The 16,808-nt window shown below is 37.1% G+C and overlaps 2 protein-coding genes across 2 annotated transcripts; one reads left to right on the top strand and one right to left on the bottom strand.

Annotated features, from left to right (window-relative positions):
* Positions 1-1,831: 1,831 nt before the first annotated feature.
* LOC113767623 (probable inactive receptor kinase At1g48480) lies at positions 1,832-5,277 on the bottom strand. The gene is made up of 2 exons (XM_027311776.1): positions 3,580-5,277; positions 1,832-2,823 (listed from the first exon to the last, which is right to left on the bottom strand). Exons 1-2 carry the CDS (start codon positions 4,967-4,969, stop codon positions 2,213-2,215), a joined length of 2,001 nt encoding a protein of 666 aa, XP_027167577.1. The 5' UTR covers positions 4,970-5,277; the 3' UTR covers positions 1,832-2,212.
* A 9,294-nt stretch (positions 5,278-14,571) lies between these two features.
* On the top strand, positions 14,572-16,385 carry LOC113768020 (RHOMBOID-like protein 13). Its single transcript, XM_027312234.1, has one exon. The coding sequence runs from the start codon at positions 15,161-15,163 to the stop codon at positions 15,974-15,976; it is 816 nt and encodes a 271-aa protein (XP_027168035.1). The 5' UTR covers positions 14,572-15,160; the 3' UTR covers positions 15,977-16,385.
* Positions 16,386-16,808: the final 423 nt, after the last annotated feature.

Genomic DNA, 16,808 nt, shown 5'->3' with positions numbered 1-16,808 from the left:
TCTTGAAGCAAAGCTTAGATGAGATATTGATGACAATAATTATTCTAGTGAATCTTAAAGAAATTGCTTGTTCGTTCTGATGATTGACAACCATTCATTCATTTCTTTCTTTCTTTGTTCTCTTTCTTGTTGGGGTGCCCGGAAAATTAAAGAGACTGCATGAATATGTTGGCAAATTATGCTGCATTCATCATATTTTTCCTTGCTCGAAAAGAAATCTTTGTTTCTTTTGTTTTTCCTCTGTTTTTCTTGGCTTGATAGACTCTGGAGATTACCTCAAACTTGAACTGAAGGTGTTCGTTCATGTAGGACTCTAATCTCGAGTCTCTGTCATTTTTATGAACCTTAGTAACATCTATCAACTCACAAAGGGATGTGGAGGATTGCAAGATTTCTGACCAAGGAATGGATGTGCTAATCCACCAACACACTTTCTTTAAGAGGGAAGGAAATAAGTGTGGCTGACTTTCTTGCAAATGCAGAAGCTAAATCCGATCAAAGTTGGATTATTTGTAAATCAGTAATCACCCGCCTGTTGGATTATCTCCCTTTCTAATCATTTTCTGCATTAAAATTTTAGTACTTTCTTTCTGTAGTGAACTACAAGCTAGAAAGACTGGCTGTAGTAAGGTGGCACGAAGCTTGAAGCTCATGACCTCCTTTTCTCGTATGCTATTGCCACTGCCAGCCGAGAGGATCTGCAGTACGGGATTCATGGTTCTATAAAGGTGGAAAGTTACACAAACTTATCATAACGCCTATAGCAGCATCAAGTTACCTGGCGGCAAGGCGCAATCAGTAGTGAACAGTGAAGAATGGTCGGTCTTGCTCTTGCACATAATTGCTGGCCTGGCATCACATCACATGGTGGAAACCACCATCTTTCCTATAAAACAAATCTCAGAATTATATATTTGGGACAAAGATAGTAGGCCAGCTCAATGCCACGAGACAAAATGAAAACCATCTCACCATCTCCATATTTGGTTAGAAGATTAAAGTCATGGAACTTTTGTTTTTTAGCTCCCTTTTTGACATGTACAACAAGTCTCTCAAGATTTTGAATCTCTCAAGCTTAGGATGCTAGCCAGTTTCTAACATTACATGAAAGGACCACCATGACATTAAACGATCTGCTTACCCACCATTTCACATCACCGGTTTCTTGCTGGACCACCATGCAAAGACCCTTTGTTTTTTCATCAACTATACAAACTTTTCACTAGCTCTCATGGTCACAAGAGGAAACTTTGAAAATCCTTTCCAGCCATGGGTGACTCACTGGTTGTACCATAATCAATCAAGTTAGGTTTGCAATTGCTGCTTTTTTGGGGGGTTTTTTGTAGCTCCTTCCTAGTTAATCAGAGGAAGCCAAAAATATTCACCAGCCACCGCTCCTCCTCCTCTTGTTAGCCAGTGAACATCATGAGATTTATAGTCTTCACTTGGTTAAATTCCACCTATTAATTATCAACCACTCCTACTATAAAGATCATTTGCCGAAGACAGATTCACAACCACATGGAATGAACCTTCCAGCAGCCACCAATATGCTATCCTGCCTTCACTTTAATAACATAACCACCAAAATCACACTTTTTTAAAAGTATGGAACCAAACACCCCGGAGGTACAGCTAAAAGTGATGACCAACTTCCAAGAAAGATAGGTTATTAGTGACTGTAACTGTGGCTTGGATAAAGGCAAAAGAGATCAACAAACAGCGGAGGGTATCTTTATCAAGGCAAGTTCTTTAACAGGATTATTAGCTCTTCCCCTAATCAACAGAATTAGAGGAGGATCAGAGAATTAATTACCAGGGAAAAAAAGTGTAAAAGAACCAAACCACACACCGCCAAAAGACGGTAAAAAGGGTTTCAATCTCAAGTTCAGGAAACAAAGATGTTTGAAAAAGAAAAAGGTAAAGTGAAAAGGTGAAGTCATAATTACAGCAACCATTACCCATACAACGAGAACAATGGAACAGATAGGCCCCAGAGAGGAAAAAAGACAAGGCTGCTACAAGGGGAATTAAAATTTTTTTTTTTTTTAAGAAAAGCAACGTGTACTGTTAAATTTCAATAAAATAAAACGAGGCCTCAATTAACAAACAACAATAACAGACAAGACTCTAAAATGGGCAGTAGGTTGAATCATTTTGGGTTCCTCTTTAGTACAATGGTGGCAGCACACCTGAATGGCCAGTCGACCTTTTAGTCGGCTTCATGGACTTGATCAGACTGTTCCAGATAATCTCGCACGCTTGATCGACGGAGCTCCTGAATCCGATTTGCGACCTCAGACATTGAAGGTCGGTTGTCAGGATATTGGGCTGCACAATCTATTGCAAGCTGCAAGAGCTGCACCATTTCTTCCTCAAGATTCTGATACCTGAGGAGCTCAAGATCAAACACTTCAGATGTCCACTCCTCTCGTACTATTGACTGAACCCATCTTGGTAGGTCGACCCCTTCTTCATTTAGGAGGGCATGAGTAGGTGCCTTCCCTGTAAGAAGCTCCAAAAGCAATACACCAAAACTGTAGACATCTGCTTTTTGTGAAACTTTTCGAGGATCAGTCACCTCTGGTGCGCGGTAGCCGGCAACTCGGGTGGGAGAGGATGGGGGTCCAACAAGGTGAGCTAGGCCAAAATCTGAGACTCGTGCCTCGTAAGATTTGGTGAGCAGGATATTGGACGACTTGATGTTTCCATGGGAGACATCAGGACCTTGAGAATGCAGGTATTCTATGCCACGCGCAGCTCCAAGAGCAATACCAGACCTGGCTTCCCAATTCAATGGAGTCCTACCAGCTCCTTTGTTTCCTGAGCAGGAGAATACAAAGCAATTAAAAGAATAAGATTAAACCAACGAACTACAGTTACTTTCTGTTTCCAAATATAGGTGTTCTGTTGGAAACATTAAAAGAAACAAAATAGGACAGCAGCATGTTTAAAATTTAAGATATTTTGACAAGGAATTTGAAGTTGCAGTTTTTTCAAACAAGTAATTAGTACACAACTAGATGATCACACAATAACCACATAAATTGTGGGCAAAAAGAGCCATAAATTAAGCTTATTGACGAAACAGAAGCAAAAGAGAAATGGCTAAAGATAATTTAATTACAATTACTCCCACAAAACCTTACTCACAGACAAAAGAACAAGTGGTCTTAGTTTTCATCATTGTATTATAGACCAATTAAACAATCAGAAAAGATAATCCATCACAATGTGTTTGTTGGAACAAGCTCAGTTAAAGATGGCAAATAAGACAATCACTTCCGTAAAATGAACCTGGCCGACACACAAAGTTTCCTAACAAATCAAATTAAATCCTTGTCTATGAGCCTATGATCGACCGCCTACTTGCAGCTTTCTTACGTTAATCTATCTCATAAAAAACGACAGCTAAAAACAAGATAAATAAAGTAACTTATGGTCCACAAACAGAAATCAGATATTGCAGAAATCACAGCAATTCATGAATCCAAGACAACAACTTGAAAAAGTAAATTTGCAGTGCATAATATATTCAAAATTAATAGTAACATGAAGAAAAATTCGACTAACACTTACCATGTAGAAGTGCAGACAAGCTTCCCGTTGGCATATAATCATATACAAGAAGCTTTTCCTCTCGGCTATAATAGTAAGCCCTGAGAGGCACCAGATTTTCTTGTTCCATGGCGCCAACAGCCTCAATTTTCTCCCTGAATTCATTCTCAGAAATAGTCACATCCCGCAATCTCTTCACAGCCACCACGGTTCCAAACTCCAAAACAGCCTTATAAGCAGTTCCAAAAGTCCCTTTTCCTAAAACCTCAGCAGATGCTCTCAACAAGTCCTCTAAATCAAACACCCTGGAAGAATTACCAAAAAACACTAATTTCTTCGACCCATTTCCTCCGACACTACCACCATTACCATTCTCCCCTTTCCCACTCACCGTCATTGCAGCAGCCGCGGCTGCAGCCACCGAATATGCATTATTGAAACTACCATGACTCTCCCCGCCTTCAACAATTGGTTTCTCCCCAGGAACATCAGTATCTTTAGCCTGCTTAAAGGTGGCTAAATCAACAGACCTGGCTTTTTGCCCACTTCTTTTCCTACACAACACAAAAATCACAAGCAATAACAGCAAGAATCCCAAAACAGATCCAATAACAATGCCCGCAATTGCTCCCCCAGACAACTTATGCTTTCTTCCATTGGAAACAAAAATTCCAGCTCCATTATTATCCACCGCAAAAGCAGGTGGAGTTTCATTTTTAGGACAATTAGCAAGAGGCTTACCGCATAATAATGCGTTCCCTGAAAATGCACTGACAGGCTTTCCCTCAAGACTTTTCGGAACCGACCCATTTAAGCTATTGTAAGAAACGTTAAATTGGACAAGATTTGGCAGAGCTAACTCGGGTATTGACCCAGAAAGATTGTTGCTTTGTAGGTAGAGGGTTCTTAAACGGGTCAAATTGTTGAACCCAGATGGTATTTCACCTGAGAATATGTTCTCTCCAAGATTCAAGCGTACTAATGAGTGAATGCTGAGAAGTTGAGAGGGAATGGGGCCCGAAAATTGGTTCCCCTGAAGATAAAGATTTCTGAGTTGAGTGAGTTGGGAAAGATCGGTTGGGAGTGGCCCTGACAGATGGTTGAGGCGAAGGCTGAGAGTGCGGAGTTGAGTGAGGTTTGAAAGGGTGTTTTCCGGGATAGTGCCGGAAAGGGAGGAACCCGGGAGGCGGAGGGCTATAACGTGGTTGTTTTCGCATTGCACACCAGCCCAGTTGCATGGGGTGGGGTTTGAAGCATTCCAGAAGAGAGTACGCCCGCCAACGGCGGAACGGAGGGATAAAAGGGCGGCGCGGTCGGAGGCCAGATCTGAGGAAGTTGTGAAGACGACCAAGAGGTCGAAGAGAAGGAAGAAAAGGAGCTGCATTGGTGGTTTTTGGGATAAAGACTGCATTTTTATTTAATTTTTTTGCTCCGGGCTGGTGGCGTGGGATAGTGTGTGTTTTTGTGGGTGTGCTACTGCGTGCAATTTGGGGTGTTTTTAAGGAAAGATGATGGTTTTTATGAGGGGGTTCATTGCTAGTAGCAGCAAGGGAATGGAAATGGGAAGGAGATGGGGGAAAAAGGATAGGGAGTTCTTTCAGTTAGGTCTCTGCATTTTTGTGGTTTTTCAGCTTTATGAGGAAAGGATCATATGACTGAATGAAGTTGGGTTGAGTGACTGACAATAAGTGTGTGTGTGTGTGTTTTGGGAGAGAGAGGAGTAGTGTAAGCAAGCAGTAGGGACAAGGGAGGGATCCAGGCTGGGAGTTGGGTAATAAAATCCAAGAATGGGGGTTAAGAAACCCTAGCTGTTTACCCATGTAATGCAATTATGTCCATGGATATGGTCAACCACAATGCAGGTGGCTGATGAGTATAATAACACAGAGTAGAGTAATCCCTTTTTCGGATTCTTCCTTTTTTTCTTTTTTTTTTGGGAAATAGTACTAGTAGTGTTTGGATAACAATTTTTTTAAAATAATATTTCGTTTATATCATAAATATATTTTTTAACTCATTTTTTTATATTTTAAATTATCATTTTATCTTACATACATCACATCACAAAAAGTATTACAGTAATTATTTTAAATAATATTCTGTCCAAACAGACCACAGCTTGAAGCCCCAAAAAAAACAAAAATTAAAAAAGAAAAAAAGGAAATGGAGCATTAGTGAGGAAATGAATGAATGGGAAGGCTCAAAGGATTGGGAATGGAGGAGCAGTCTTCTTGACTGAACAAGAAATTTTTGCCTTTCTTTTCTGCATTTTTTCCTTTTCATCAGTGAATTTCTTGGTTATAGGAAAAGTCGTTTTAACTTGATAAACTGGAAAACCAGGATTATTATTATTATTTTTATACAACTCCTGGTACTGTTTGTTTTACGTATTGTCCTGCCTAAGTTGTTTTACACGAAACTTCAGTAACCTTGACTTGTATGCGCAGATTCATCAATTGTTGTCTGGTTTGGGGATTATATTTGTTGGGGATGGTTTGTCTTCATTTGAAGTCCTCCTACTCATAAATGGAAATGGATGTGAAGATTACTATTCTAATCTTCTTTTAACTCGACCAAACTTTTTGCTGCCGTTTCTCTAATTGTCTGTCTTCTACACTTTGTCTTCTACACTATTCTTTCATTTATGTTGCTGTCTCATGGGTCATCAGTCATGGCCTAATCCTACACCACCAACAAAATAAAATAAAATTTAGAGCCTCATTTGTCTCCAATTTTCCGTTTTAATTTTGAAAAATGCATATCACCCTTGTTCTCTTTTCCAGAAAATATTAACCTCCAAAATACATTAAACCTCAGATGATCAGGAATTTCTTCTCTTCAGGACGCTTCAACGTCTAGCTAACATTGGCAAGTTGCTCGAGAACTTCAACAAAATGAATAAGAAAAGCAAAGCAAGCTTAAAAGCATAGGATTGCTAGATCTCAGCTGGCTTCATAATAATTAGCAACAACAAGAACATCAAAATATAATGTTAATAACTATAAAAAAAAAAAAATAGTTGTTTCACTTTCAAGTGGAACTACTCTTATTTCAGGTAGTGATCCTCAGAGCACAAATGTGAAAGAACATTTGATGGTTGAACCATCATGCTATGCTTATCTCTTTTTGTCGGTCCATTCCTATAAAAAAGAACTATTATCAATTTGATGCCTTTACTTCTTCCATTGTTGGATTTATTGACCATTGTCTTCTAAATTATATATATACATATATACATATTTATTGACCACCGTATAAGAATATGGATTTGGGGCAGCACGGTTGCGGAAGCAACCGTTCCGAAAGGTTAATGGCTAAAATTTGGCTTAAAAAAAAGTGTAAGATTCAGATTTCATATTGTACATCGTTTTTCACACCGTATGTGAGACTTACAAAATTTTGTGCACAAATCGGTCTAGACAATTTTTCTGTTGACTGTTCTTGCCCCAAATCCATGAGAATATAATCTTCCTTGATAAAGTTGTCAACCTTGCATAGTTTTAATATCACCAAATCAATTTTAATTGAAAGAAAGTCTCTTGATTTATTTAACCGTTGTAAGTTGAATTCAGTTGGGGTTACTTAATGAATGAGCTTTTGAGCCTTTGAAGTAATTGTCAAGTGACCTTAGTTAAAAGCAAGGTTTATCCAAAACAAATTAGCTAGGATTCCCCAGTTACCATGAGTCACGCCTACCATGGGAAAACTTTAACAGTCGGCAAACGCTCTAAGAACAACTTTGCCGTATCCGGTAGTGACAAAGTACGGTACAAACATAAATATAAATATTAACACAACAAAAATTTGGGCACCAATTTTAATGAGAGAAAAAAAAATTTAAGTATTTTATCTTTTCATCTTATCTTGTTAATGTGTACTTTTACTATAGGAGTGTTTACATCTCTCCAGTGTCTATACTGACGGTAGAGATCCTTGATCCTGATTTTTATATACCCAACAAAAAAAATTGCTGTTGTCACATCACATACATAATGGTAATATTTAGTTTATATTATAGTTCGAAGAAATATAATAGAGAAAGAGTCAACAGCTCTTCAAGTCCTTTTCTCTCTCTCTCTCTCTCTCTCTTTTTCTTAGTTATATATGTCAACTGGATGGATGACAACATTTATTGTTCGGAGCCTAAATTCGTGATATTGTAGGTCACTTACGTTTAGGTTATTTTCATTTGGTACTTTTTTTTTTTTTTTTTTTATTGATTAACACTTGCCTTTTAACTATGTTTTGTTTTCGTAGTAGAAAAAGCCAATCAAATCCAATTGGTTCACTGGGAATGCTACCTATTACCTCTACATTAGGTTACAAACAAATTGAGTTAAGTCAAGTTTTAACCTAATCGAATTGAATGTGAAGATTCGACCTAACGAATAAAATAATAATAATTTTTAAAATAATATATATATATATATATAATTGAGTCGGTTCGAAAGCTAACAAATTTAGTATCTTTGAACTCGATAATTAACTAAGAAAAAAGTAAGACAAATAATATTTACACTCCAAGATAACCTTCGACACCTTACCTTGCTTGATTTAATAAATCATTAGAGTCCAATGCCAAGAGTTACTCTAGCATTACAAATATCACTTGTTAAGAACAATTGATCGAAACCAATTTCCGCCGCCCCACAAGTGAGATGCTTATTAGAAGAGAGCGAATTACTATTAATTTTTTTTTTGGGTGAATTTAATTTGTTTGTGTATTAGTAGAGCCTGTGGAGGTTTCCGGATGACCCACCCAAATTAGAGGCGGTATAAAAAGGGATATATAAATGAGAGACAATTTAGGTGGGAGACTCCTTCTTAATAAGAGCATGCGCAAAATCGTAAGGTTAACTGTTACGTGGACCGGCCGACCGTCCCTCGGCCCTCTATTCTGAAAAGGCTGATTTTAGTTTAGTCTTTAAATTTGGCGGAGATTGGATAATAAAGGATCAATTTGGTTCTGGTTGGACTGTCAGCTTTCGTTGCTTTTCACGGTCCCTTTCCCTATTACAAAAATGTCCAAACCAAACATTATTTAAAATTCAGCCCAGCTTCTTTCTTTTGTTTTCTTTTTCTGGCAGATACAGATCACACGTATAAATAAATAGTAGTAGATGAGTGCCATAATTAAGTTAACTTGTATCTACATTTAGTTATTAGGCCAACTCGGGTATTAATTCTCTACAAAACTTATGCACCTTTTTTTTTTTTTTTGGGATAAGTGAGAGATATTAAGTCGAGGCCCTCCTACTTACAGTTTCTTCCACTTTTACTCCCCAACGTAAACCTTCCCCAAAACTCATGTGTAAAATTTGAATTTGAAATTTAAATTTTGCTCATATGTCATTCATTCAACCGTGATAGTGTATACACTGACAGTGTATATAAGATTTACTCTTAGAAGAATAGTAAATTGGATTTACTATTCTAATAAAGTTAACTAATTTTTCTTAAATTGTGTGAAAAAAATAAAAGTACCAAAATAGGCAGAAGGAGTATATATATATATATATATATATATTTTTCGTAGTTTATCATGCATGAAGTTTTGAAATAAGAAAAGCTTTTTGAAAAACACCCAATCCAAGCAGTCTAACAGAGGCAAAGGTTGTTCAGAATTTCAGGAGGGTTGTTTAACATTCACCTTTAGCCAATTGCTTAATCAAGGTCACTCACGGTTAATCGTACTAACGCCTGAATTCTGCTCAATTTTGTCGAAACTTGTAAGCAAATACATATAAATATCTAATACCAACCGAGGTCACTATCATATCCTTCTACTTCCTTTTTCCCTGCAATAAATACCTGTCTTCTTTTCGTCAAACAAGAAACCAATTAATGAAGTTGTGGGCTGAATCTGGTGTTTGTTGTGCGGCGCACATTTTATCCTTGCACGTAATTTTTTTTGTTTGGCTTTCCACCTTTCATATTTTTTCCTAAGAACTTCTCATTCAAGTTTCGTGGATAATAAAATGATTGAATATAAAACTGTTGTATATATGCATTAAACTTTAACCAGACTTGTTTAAACAATAGAAAACTATCAGGCAAATGCTAATGTTATAGATATTTATTGTTATTCTATCTCCTTATTTGGATATTTTCCATTTTCTGAATTTTAGACACTTTTACAAGTATTTAACATGTTTTATAAATGTACATTAGAGGGTAACACACATATTGCTAAGTTTTATTTATTTATTTATTTATGTCCATTCTACTAGAATCCTATATCTACTAATAGTCCACAACACTAAGGTTTTTCTTTGCTTTTTTTTTTTTTTTTATTTATGATGATGAGTAACACACAATTTGTAGTGGAGAATTGGGTCGGATGATAAGGTGGGAGGGATTGCAAGTAAGAGATCGTGACTTTAAGACCTCTCACTCATTTAAAAAAAAAAAAAAAAAAACTACAATCCACGTCAACCAATTATAGTGAAATTCAAATTTGGGATCTTTAATTAATTTCTAGAGTCTTTGATGCATTGACCACTAGATCAATATCTTACCCACGCCTAAGATCCATCCAAGGAGTATAATATGAATGAATGATACAGTGATACGCAGCAGCGCCGAACCAACAACTGCCCATTGAAACTGAGACACAATATCTAACAGGAGATTTTCAATCCACTCCATCAGCCCATAACACCCACGTATCCATGCCCAGGTCACAATCAGGCTCCTTTCATTACCTTTTATTTCCTCGCAATGGAAACCCCTGCATGTCACAAAGTCAAGCAAGGAGAGAATGAATTTTGCACGTTAACAACAAAAGTTTACTCAATTAACAAGGACGAATCAATTTCTTATAAAAAGTCGTATGTTTTGGAGTTGGTTCCATCCAAATTTTTAATCACTAAAGAGAAAAAAAAAAAAAATTCGTACACGAAAATGATAGTGTAACCAACAGACATTCTCTCAAAATTTATTATGCATATAATAATAAGGTAGCTAATGTAATGATCAGAATAGTCGCAGCAGGATTTATCAGCTGTGCACCACCACCAGACCAGAAGAGCTCTTGAATTCTGACTTCCTAATACTACTTGAGGTTGACGATTCAAATCACAAAGAACCAACCGTACCAGAACCAAGAGCCATGGAAGAAGATTTCCATCATCCCTGGATGCGGCTTGAAATGATCGCCAATTTGTTCCAAACTAAATAAGAATCCAACAGCCGAAATGTTGCCCTTGTGTTGTTCTAGTGTGCTGAAAAATCTGTTTTCTTCATAGTTTTTGTAGCAATCATATAGACTATAAGCTGTTCTTTTCAGCAATATTACTGTCAAGACAAATTAGAGCAGCATCTAAATCCTGCAGTATATATATATATATATAGGTGCCTATAACCAACAAAACTGGTGTATCCCTATTCCCTGCCAATTTATGCTCTATTCTGTTGCAGGATTCAGGAAGTTAAGAACAGTTAGGTTGATGCAAACAATTGGGATATGACATACTATCTACTTCAGAAGAAAAACCTGATTGTGATCCAAGGATTGCACTGAAGATGTGACTCGTGTTATTTGGAAGAGAACTGACCCGGCACAAGACAGCACTAAGGTCACTAGTTCAACAGCATGTAGCCAGATTTTGCTTAGCTTGACATGTTCTCTTTTTGAACATTAATCGCTAAAGAACTATGCTGAAATCCACACCAGCAGTCAGGACATATGACCTACTGAAAAGTTTCCATTCCTTTCAACCTTCATACTATTACAGCGTGTCTACGGAATCTACTCACTTTAGAACTAAATTATCTATCGACTGTGGAGCCTCATCCTACCAGCTGAGCTTGCTTAGCCCATCTCCTTAATCTGTCCTGAAACCATTAGTAGGCTCAATAGCAAAGTTTTTGGATCAGAAACGACTAATCATGAGTACCAGCAGCAGTTGGCAACATTGAAACCAGAAAAATTAGGCAGCTATCACATTGTACTATAAGTCCTCATGTTGCACTTTGAGGATAAGAATGCGGTCCTCAGACTATAAACCAACTAAAAGATCCAACAGGTTAAGTAACTTCCATATAATTTTTTTTTGCAATTCCGAACCTATTATGCTTCCATTGAAATGTTAAGAGAAGAAGCTTATGAACCATCCATGCATCCGTTGCTCTTTGCTGTAGTACTTCCTCAAAACATTCTTGTATTACCGTTTACTTCTCCAGCTTCTAGCAGTTCTGGGGCATCCATTTTATGCTTCAAAGTCACAAGAACTACTTGCTCAATCATTCAATGTCCCTGCATCACTGATTTACAAATTACTAGTTACTTAACGAGGTCAGGACATTTGGCAAAAAGGAGAGTGATTTTCTTTTCTGGAAAGGAGAGTTACTTGATTGACTTCCAATAGATACACAACTTTTTTCCTCCATCACACCTCATTCATCCTAAAACTTTCTGTTCTAAGGTTGCTTGTATAAACCAAAGCGCCATTGAATGGAATGTAAAAAAACGAAAAATCTCTGGTAAAATTCAAAGTGTCCATCACATATAGGAGAAATTTCATAAAATCGAACTCATAGGCACAAAAAAGAAAATCTTGTTGCAACAAACAGCTAATTGCAAAAAATACAACCCGTTAAAAGGCAAGATACCCTGTTTATAGTTACAGGAGTAGTAAAAAATCTTATAGGACTTGAACCTTACATATAAAGTTATGTGCATATTCACAATGAAAGGGATGATTTCTAGATACACAAGGTTTGTTTTATGTGTGGAACTGCATGCACGGCATCTGACTAGACTCTCCAGGCTGAATTTGAAGATCTCTCAATATCAACTATACTTCTGATCTGTTCACTATTAAACAGTTCATTTCAAACTAGCTACCTTTAAAAGGTAGAAAGTTACGAGGATGTAGATAGAAAATGCCAAAGGTATCAACCAGCATTCATCTTCTTCATGTGGATGTATCAGTACAAATTTCAACTAGAAATTCGACTCCGTCCCTACTCAGCAATGTACTTTTTAATTGGAAAAGGTGGGGAACTTAAAGGAGGGAGTTACTAATATTATTTTTTGCTTGGGTTAATTTCAGAAACCTCCCCTGTGGTTTTCTCCGATCACACCTAGCACCCCCCCCCCCCAACTTTCAGAAATCACACTTATAACCACCCTTAGAATGACAACTTTCATCACATAGTTAGCCCTTTTGTGTAAGAATGCATAGTACTTAAAAATTGTTTATAGGAGAGAGACTATTTTTTTGTTCCACTTTTACCTTGCTGGAAGATGGGTTTTGAATTTACAAGATGAAAATAAAAACAAAGCAATGTTGTGATAATATTTTACAAGCTAAAGAGGTGCAAGTGAAATAAGCACAAGAAGCTTCTTAACTATGCTACTGTAGAGGACCGTTGGGCAGGACCATTTCCAACGTATATGGTGCTTAAGTTATATAAAGTAGTTTGGAAACAAGATATCAGTATCATTCACTATCAATTTTCTTTGGGCAAATTGCAACAACTGATGCATCAATCTAATACTGATTGCTATCTACATTTTTATTCAGATTACAAAATCAATTTGATGAAGTACAAGTACAGCATGCAATGCTGTAATAGTTTATCAGGTATTTCAGCCTTCATAGTAATAGGCAATTGAAAGTAAAAAGCTGAGGAAGTTGGACCTGTTTTGTATGGTACTTGTGACAATCCAATCAAATGTGTATTTCCATGGTTACATGAGTTTAACTAAGTCTAAGCCAAACTAAGATTTCAAAAGTGTGCTGCTATTCATATCTGTTCGTACAACTGATGCATCAACGTGTCTTTCCAAGCAGCTAGTGCATCAATGCATTGCTATACATTATAAGATTAGTATATGGCAATGCTTATTCCACCAGATGAAATACACCAAAAATACAATAATTAGTAAGTCTTCTTATCATACATTTTGATAATAAGGAGTGCCACAGATAATTACATTGCCCAAATACAACTCCCCGTTAGAGCAAAACAGCATGTGGTACATGGAGTGTTACTAAAGTCAATTAGTCACGTCCTACCTGATATTTATATTGCAATCCAAATATGTCCAGAAACACCATCTAGAGCTAGTTGCCTAGATGGCGAGAATTGCAATGCAAAGAACTGTACATAGGCAGTTCTAATATGATGTAGTGCAACACCATAAGCGGGCAGAAAGTATGAGTCAATACCACATTGCACCACTATTCACAAAAGCTAACAAAAGTCATTACTAGGAAGTTCAGGTCACTGGTACTTGTACTACTTCAGAAACCAAGCGTAAGTACTGCAAGAAACCTCTAGCATCGTTAAAACCACTTGGAGAACCTCCCTGATACAATGTGAGAGGCCTTTGTTGCAGAAGTACTGATGCTAATAGAAGTTCCAGGTTGAGAACCATCATTTTGAGTAGCCTGCGTAGATGGTTTTGCTGTCCCCATGTTGGAGTTGCACCTTCATCAGAGGTGACATTGTTTACAGCATCTCTGGTTTTCTTTGAAGGCCTCCCTTTTTGCATCAGAAAATTTTTTACCATATTAGTTAGATCAACGATGAGGTAAAATGTCTAGAAAATAAAGTTCGGAACTAAAATGATTGTATCACTATAATCTAAACGGAATAAAGTAATAACAACAATGTCCTAATGCTATAAAATAAAAGGGTATCTTTGTCTAAAATTTTTTAACATATTGAGTTAAATTACTTATGGGGATAAAGTGACTATAAGATAACGTTAGGGAGTAAATTGATAGTAGTGATATAGTTTAAGGGGGTAAAGTGATAATAATCCTAGTTGTGCTTTAGTAAAGGTTTGACGGTCAGGAGTTGCCAAAGTTGCGAAATGGTTAAGTTACTATCGTGAAAAAGTTAAACTGTAAAAGAAATCGCTAAAATCTATAAAATGCGGCTTCAGATGCCTTGCTCAAAGGCGGTATATCTCAACAACGCCTTCCAAAATTCCAAAAATAATCAATTTTTTGAATAAAAGGGCAAATCCGGATAAAGAAAATACCTCCTCGCCGAGACTAATAAATTCCCCCAAATCATCCTAGAAATTCTAGAACTCCCTTGTAGGCTCGGTAATCATCATTCCTCAGCAAAACTTTGTCCACGTTCTTGCTGACCCTTGGGAGCCTGTTGTCCTGGACAATCATTTCTATTTATTATTGGGAAGTCCATTAGTATTTCTACTGATTTTCAGCCTTTTTTTTTTTTCTTGAATATCAAATCTGGGTTTTTGTCAGCAATTTCTTAAAATTCACAGCTTCAGTGAACTTCTCGGTTGCCACATCAAGAACCCATCTTGCAATGTTGGTGGTCCGCAATTTTCTGTAAGTTTTCTTAATTTATAAGGGCTTTCGAATTAATGGGTCGCCAATATTAGATCTGCAGTCGCGATTGTTACTGAAGTTTTGACATGGGTTTTGTGACGTATACTGTCAAGATTCAAGATTTTTGCTATTAGTAGTAATGCTTGGATGCTTTCTTTTGAGGACATAAAGATTTGATTTTTAATGAAAGTGTCACTTTTGAGCTAGATTATACTAATTCGGACCAGAGAAGGAAAAACAAAGAAAAAGTTGAATACTTGGGATTTCAGGGGTTTGGATTCTAGATGGGGAAGCCACTGATTTATGAGATTATGGAAAAGCCAGCAACAAGTTGTATGATAGGAATATTTAGTGCAATTTGGTTTTACATACAGAAAAAAGGGATTGGTTATTCACATGTAGGATTGAGTTATGAGACTGCAGTTGAAGGTCATTGGTGGAGGATAATCACGTCAGCATTTTCGCATATTAGTGTTCTTCATCTTGTTTTTAACATGAGTGCACTGTGGAGCCTTGGAGTCGTAGAACAGTTAGGACATATAGGTCTTGGAGTGAAATATTATCTGCATTACAGTCTAGTGTTAGTTGTTTTATCGGGTTTGCTGGTTCTTGGGATGTATCATTTTCTGATTCTGAGGTTCAAGATAGAGTATTTTCGGAGAGTGACTGCTGTTGGGTATTCTTGTGTGGTCTTCGGGTGGATGACTATTTTGGCAGTAAAGCAGCCGTCTTCCAAATTGGATCTTTTTGGGTTTCTTTCGCTTCCTATCAGCTTTGCGCCTTTTGAGTCCCTGATCTTTACCTCTATAATTGTTCCACAAGCGAGTTTTCTGGGGCATTTGTCTGGGATTATTGTTGGTTATGCTATAGGTTGGGGTCTGATCCATGGAATGAACAATTACTGGGCTTTTTCTATGTTGTTATGGATCGTGATAATATTTGTACTCAGTTTGAAGAAATCTGGTGCGTTTGATATTAACTTTCTGGAGATTGAGCCGGTCACTGATCCTTCACTTCCATCTGTGAGGTTTCTTGCCTCAGGAAATGGTAGAACCTTGCACATGAGTACGTTGCCCATAGCTGGTGCTGAAATGGTGTAGCCATTGAGCAAGATAAAGTCTTATTTTTGTTCTTGTCAGACGATGGACGACTGGCTTGAATGGCACAATTTATTGTCCATGTAATTAGTGATGCTTCAGGACTTTTTTTGGTGATCCTATATGTTTTCCACAAGAGCCATTATTGTTCTACTGATCTTGTTTTTTGGACTTAAGCAGCTCTGGATTATATTCCTGAGCCATTATTTCTCACTTAAATGTATTCGATGTTGCTAATCACTTATTGCCACAGTTTCCAGATGTATAAAGAATAGTTTCTCTGGCGATGCCTTAAAAGCTGGGCAGATGTATTATCCTTCTGGTTCCTTGTTTCTGTTTGATAACCACCAGCGAATTTGCTGTGCCTCATTTGTACCTTCTCTGGCATACATGTTTTCTTTCCTTTTGGTTCTGGAATTATGTTAAGAATTACATTCACATGCTTTTTCTTGTAGTTAAAATTTGTCCTGATTTTTTGTTGGAAAACCACGTGGAGCATTTCATTTGCTTGAGTGTGTAATTGAATATTCGTCTGTATGGATTATCAGCCCTTAACTTAACCTCTTACCACAAGGCTAGTACTTTGATGAAGCCTCATGCAATTTGTTTAATTACTTTGAGACATAGAATAATTTTTTTTTTTTAACTTAGTTCAGCTCCAAAAGAAAAGCGCTTTTGTGCAATCAGTTACAATATTTAAGTAAAAGTAGTGTTGTCGTTTCGTTTCTAAGAAAGAATTTACAAGCTAGTCACTTACGTGGGAAGTATATCATTGATTTGTTGAATCTGGGGATAAGGTCATGTTCTCCACTCGTTTTGTATAATATTCTGAGTT

This window comes from Coffea eugenioides, chromosome 4 (genome assembly GCF_003713205.1).
Source record: "Coffea eugenioides isolate CCC68of chromosome 4, Ceug_1.0, whole genome shotgun sequence".
Classification (NCBI taxonomy): Eukaryota; Viridiplantae; Streptophyta; class Magnoliopsida; order Gentianales; family Rubiaceae; genus Coffea; species Coffea eugenioides.
This window is presented reverse-complemented; position numbering and strand designations above follow the sequence as displayed.

Excerpts from the sequence above, each read along its gene's own strand:
- LOC113768020 (XM_027312234.1), top strand. The coding sequence starts at position 15,161 with ATGGGGAAGCCACTGATTTATGAGATTATGGAAAAGCCAGCAACAAGT.
- LOC113767623 (XM_027311776.1), bottom strand. The coding sequence starts at position 4,969 with ATGCAGTCTTTATCCCAAAAACCACCAATGCAGCTCCTTTTCTTCCTT. Across the intron at positions 2,824-3,579 it reads CTTGTCTGCACTTCTACATG|GAAACAAAGGAGCTGGTAGG; the intron begins GTAAGTGTTAGT and ends TCTCCTGCTCAG.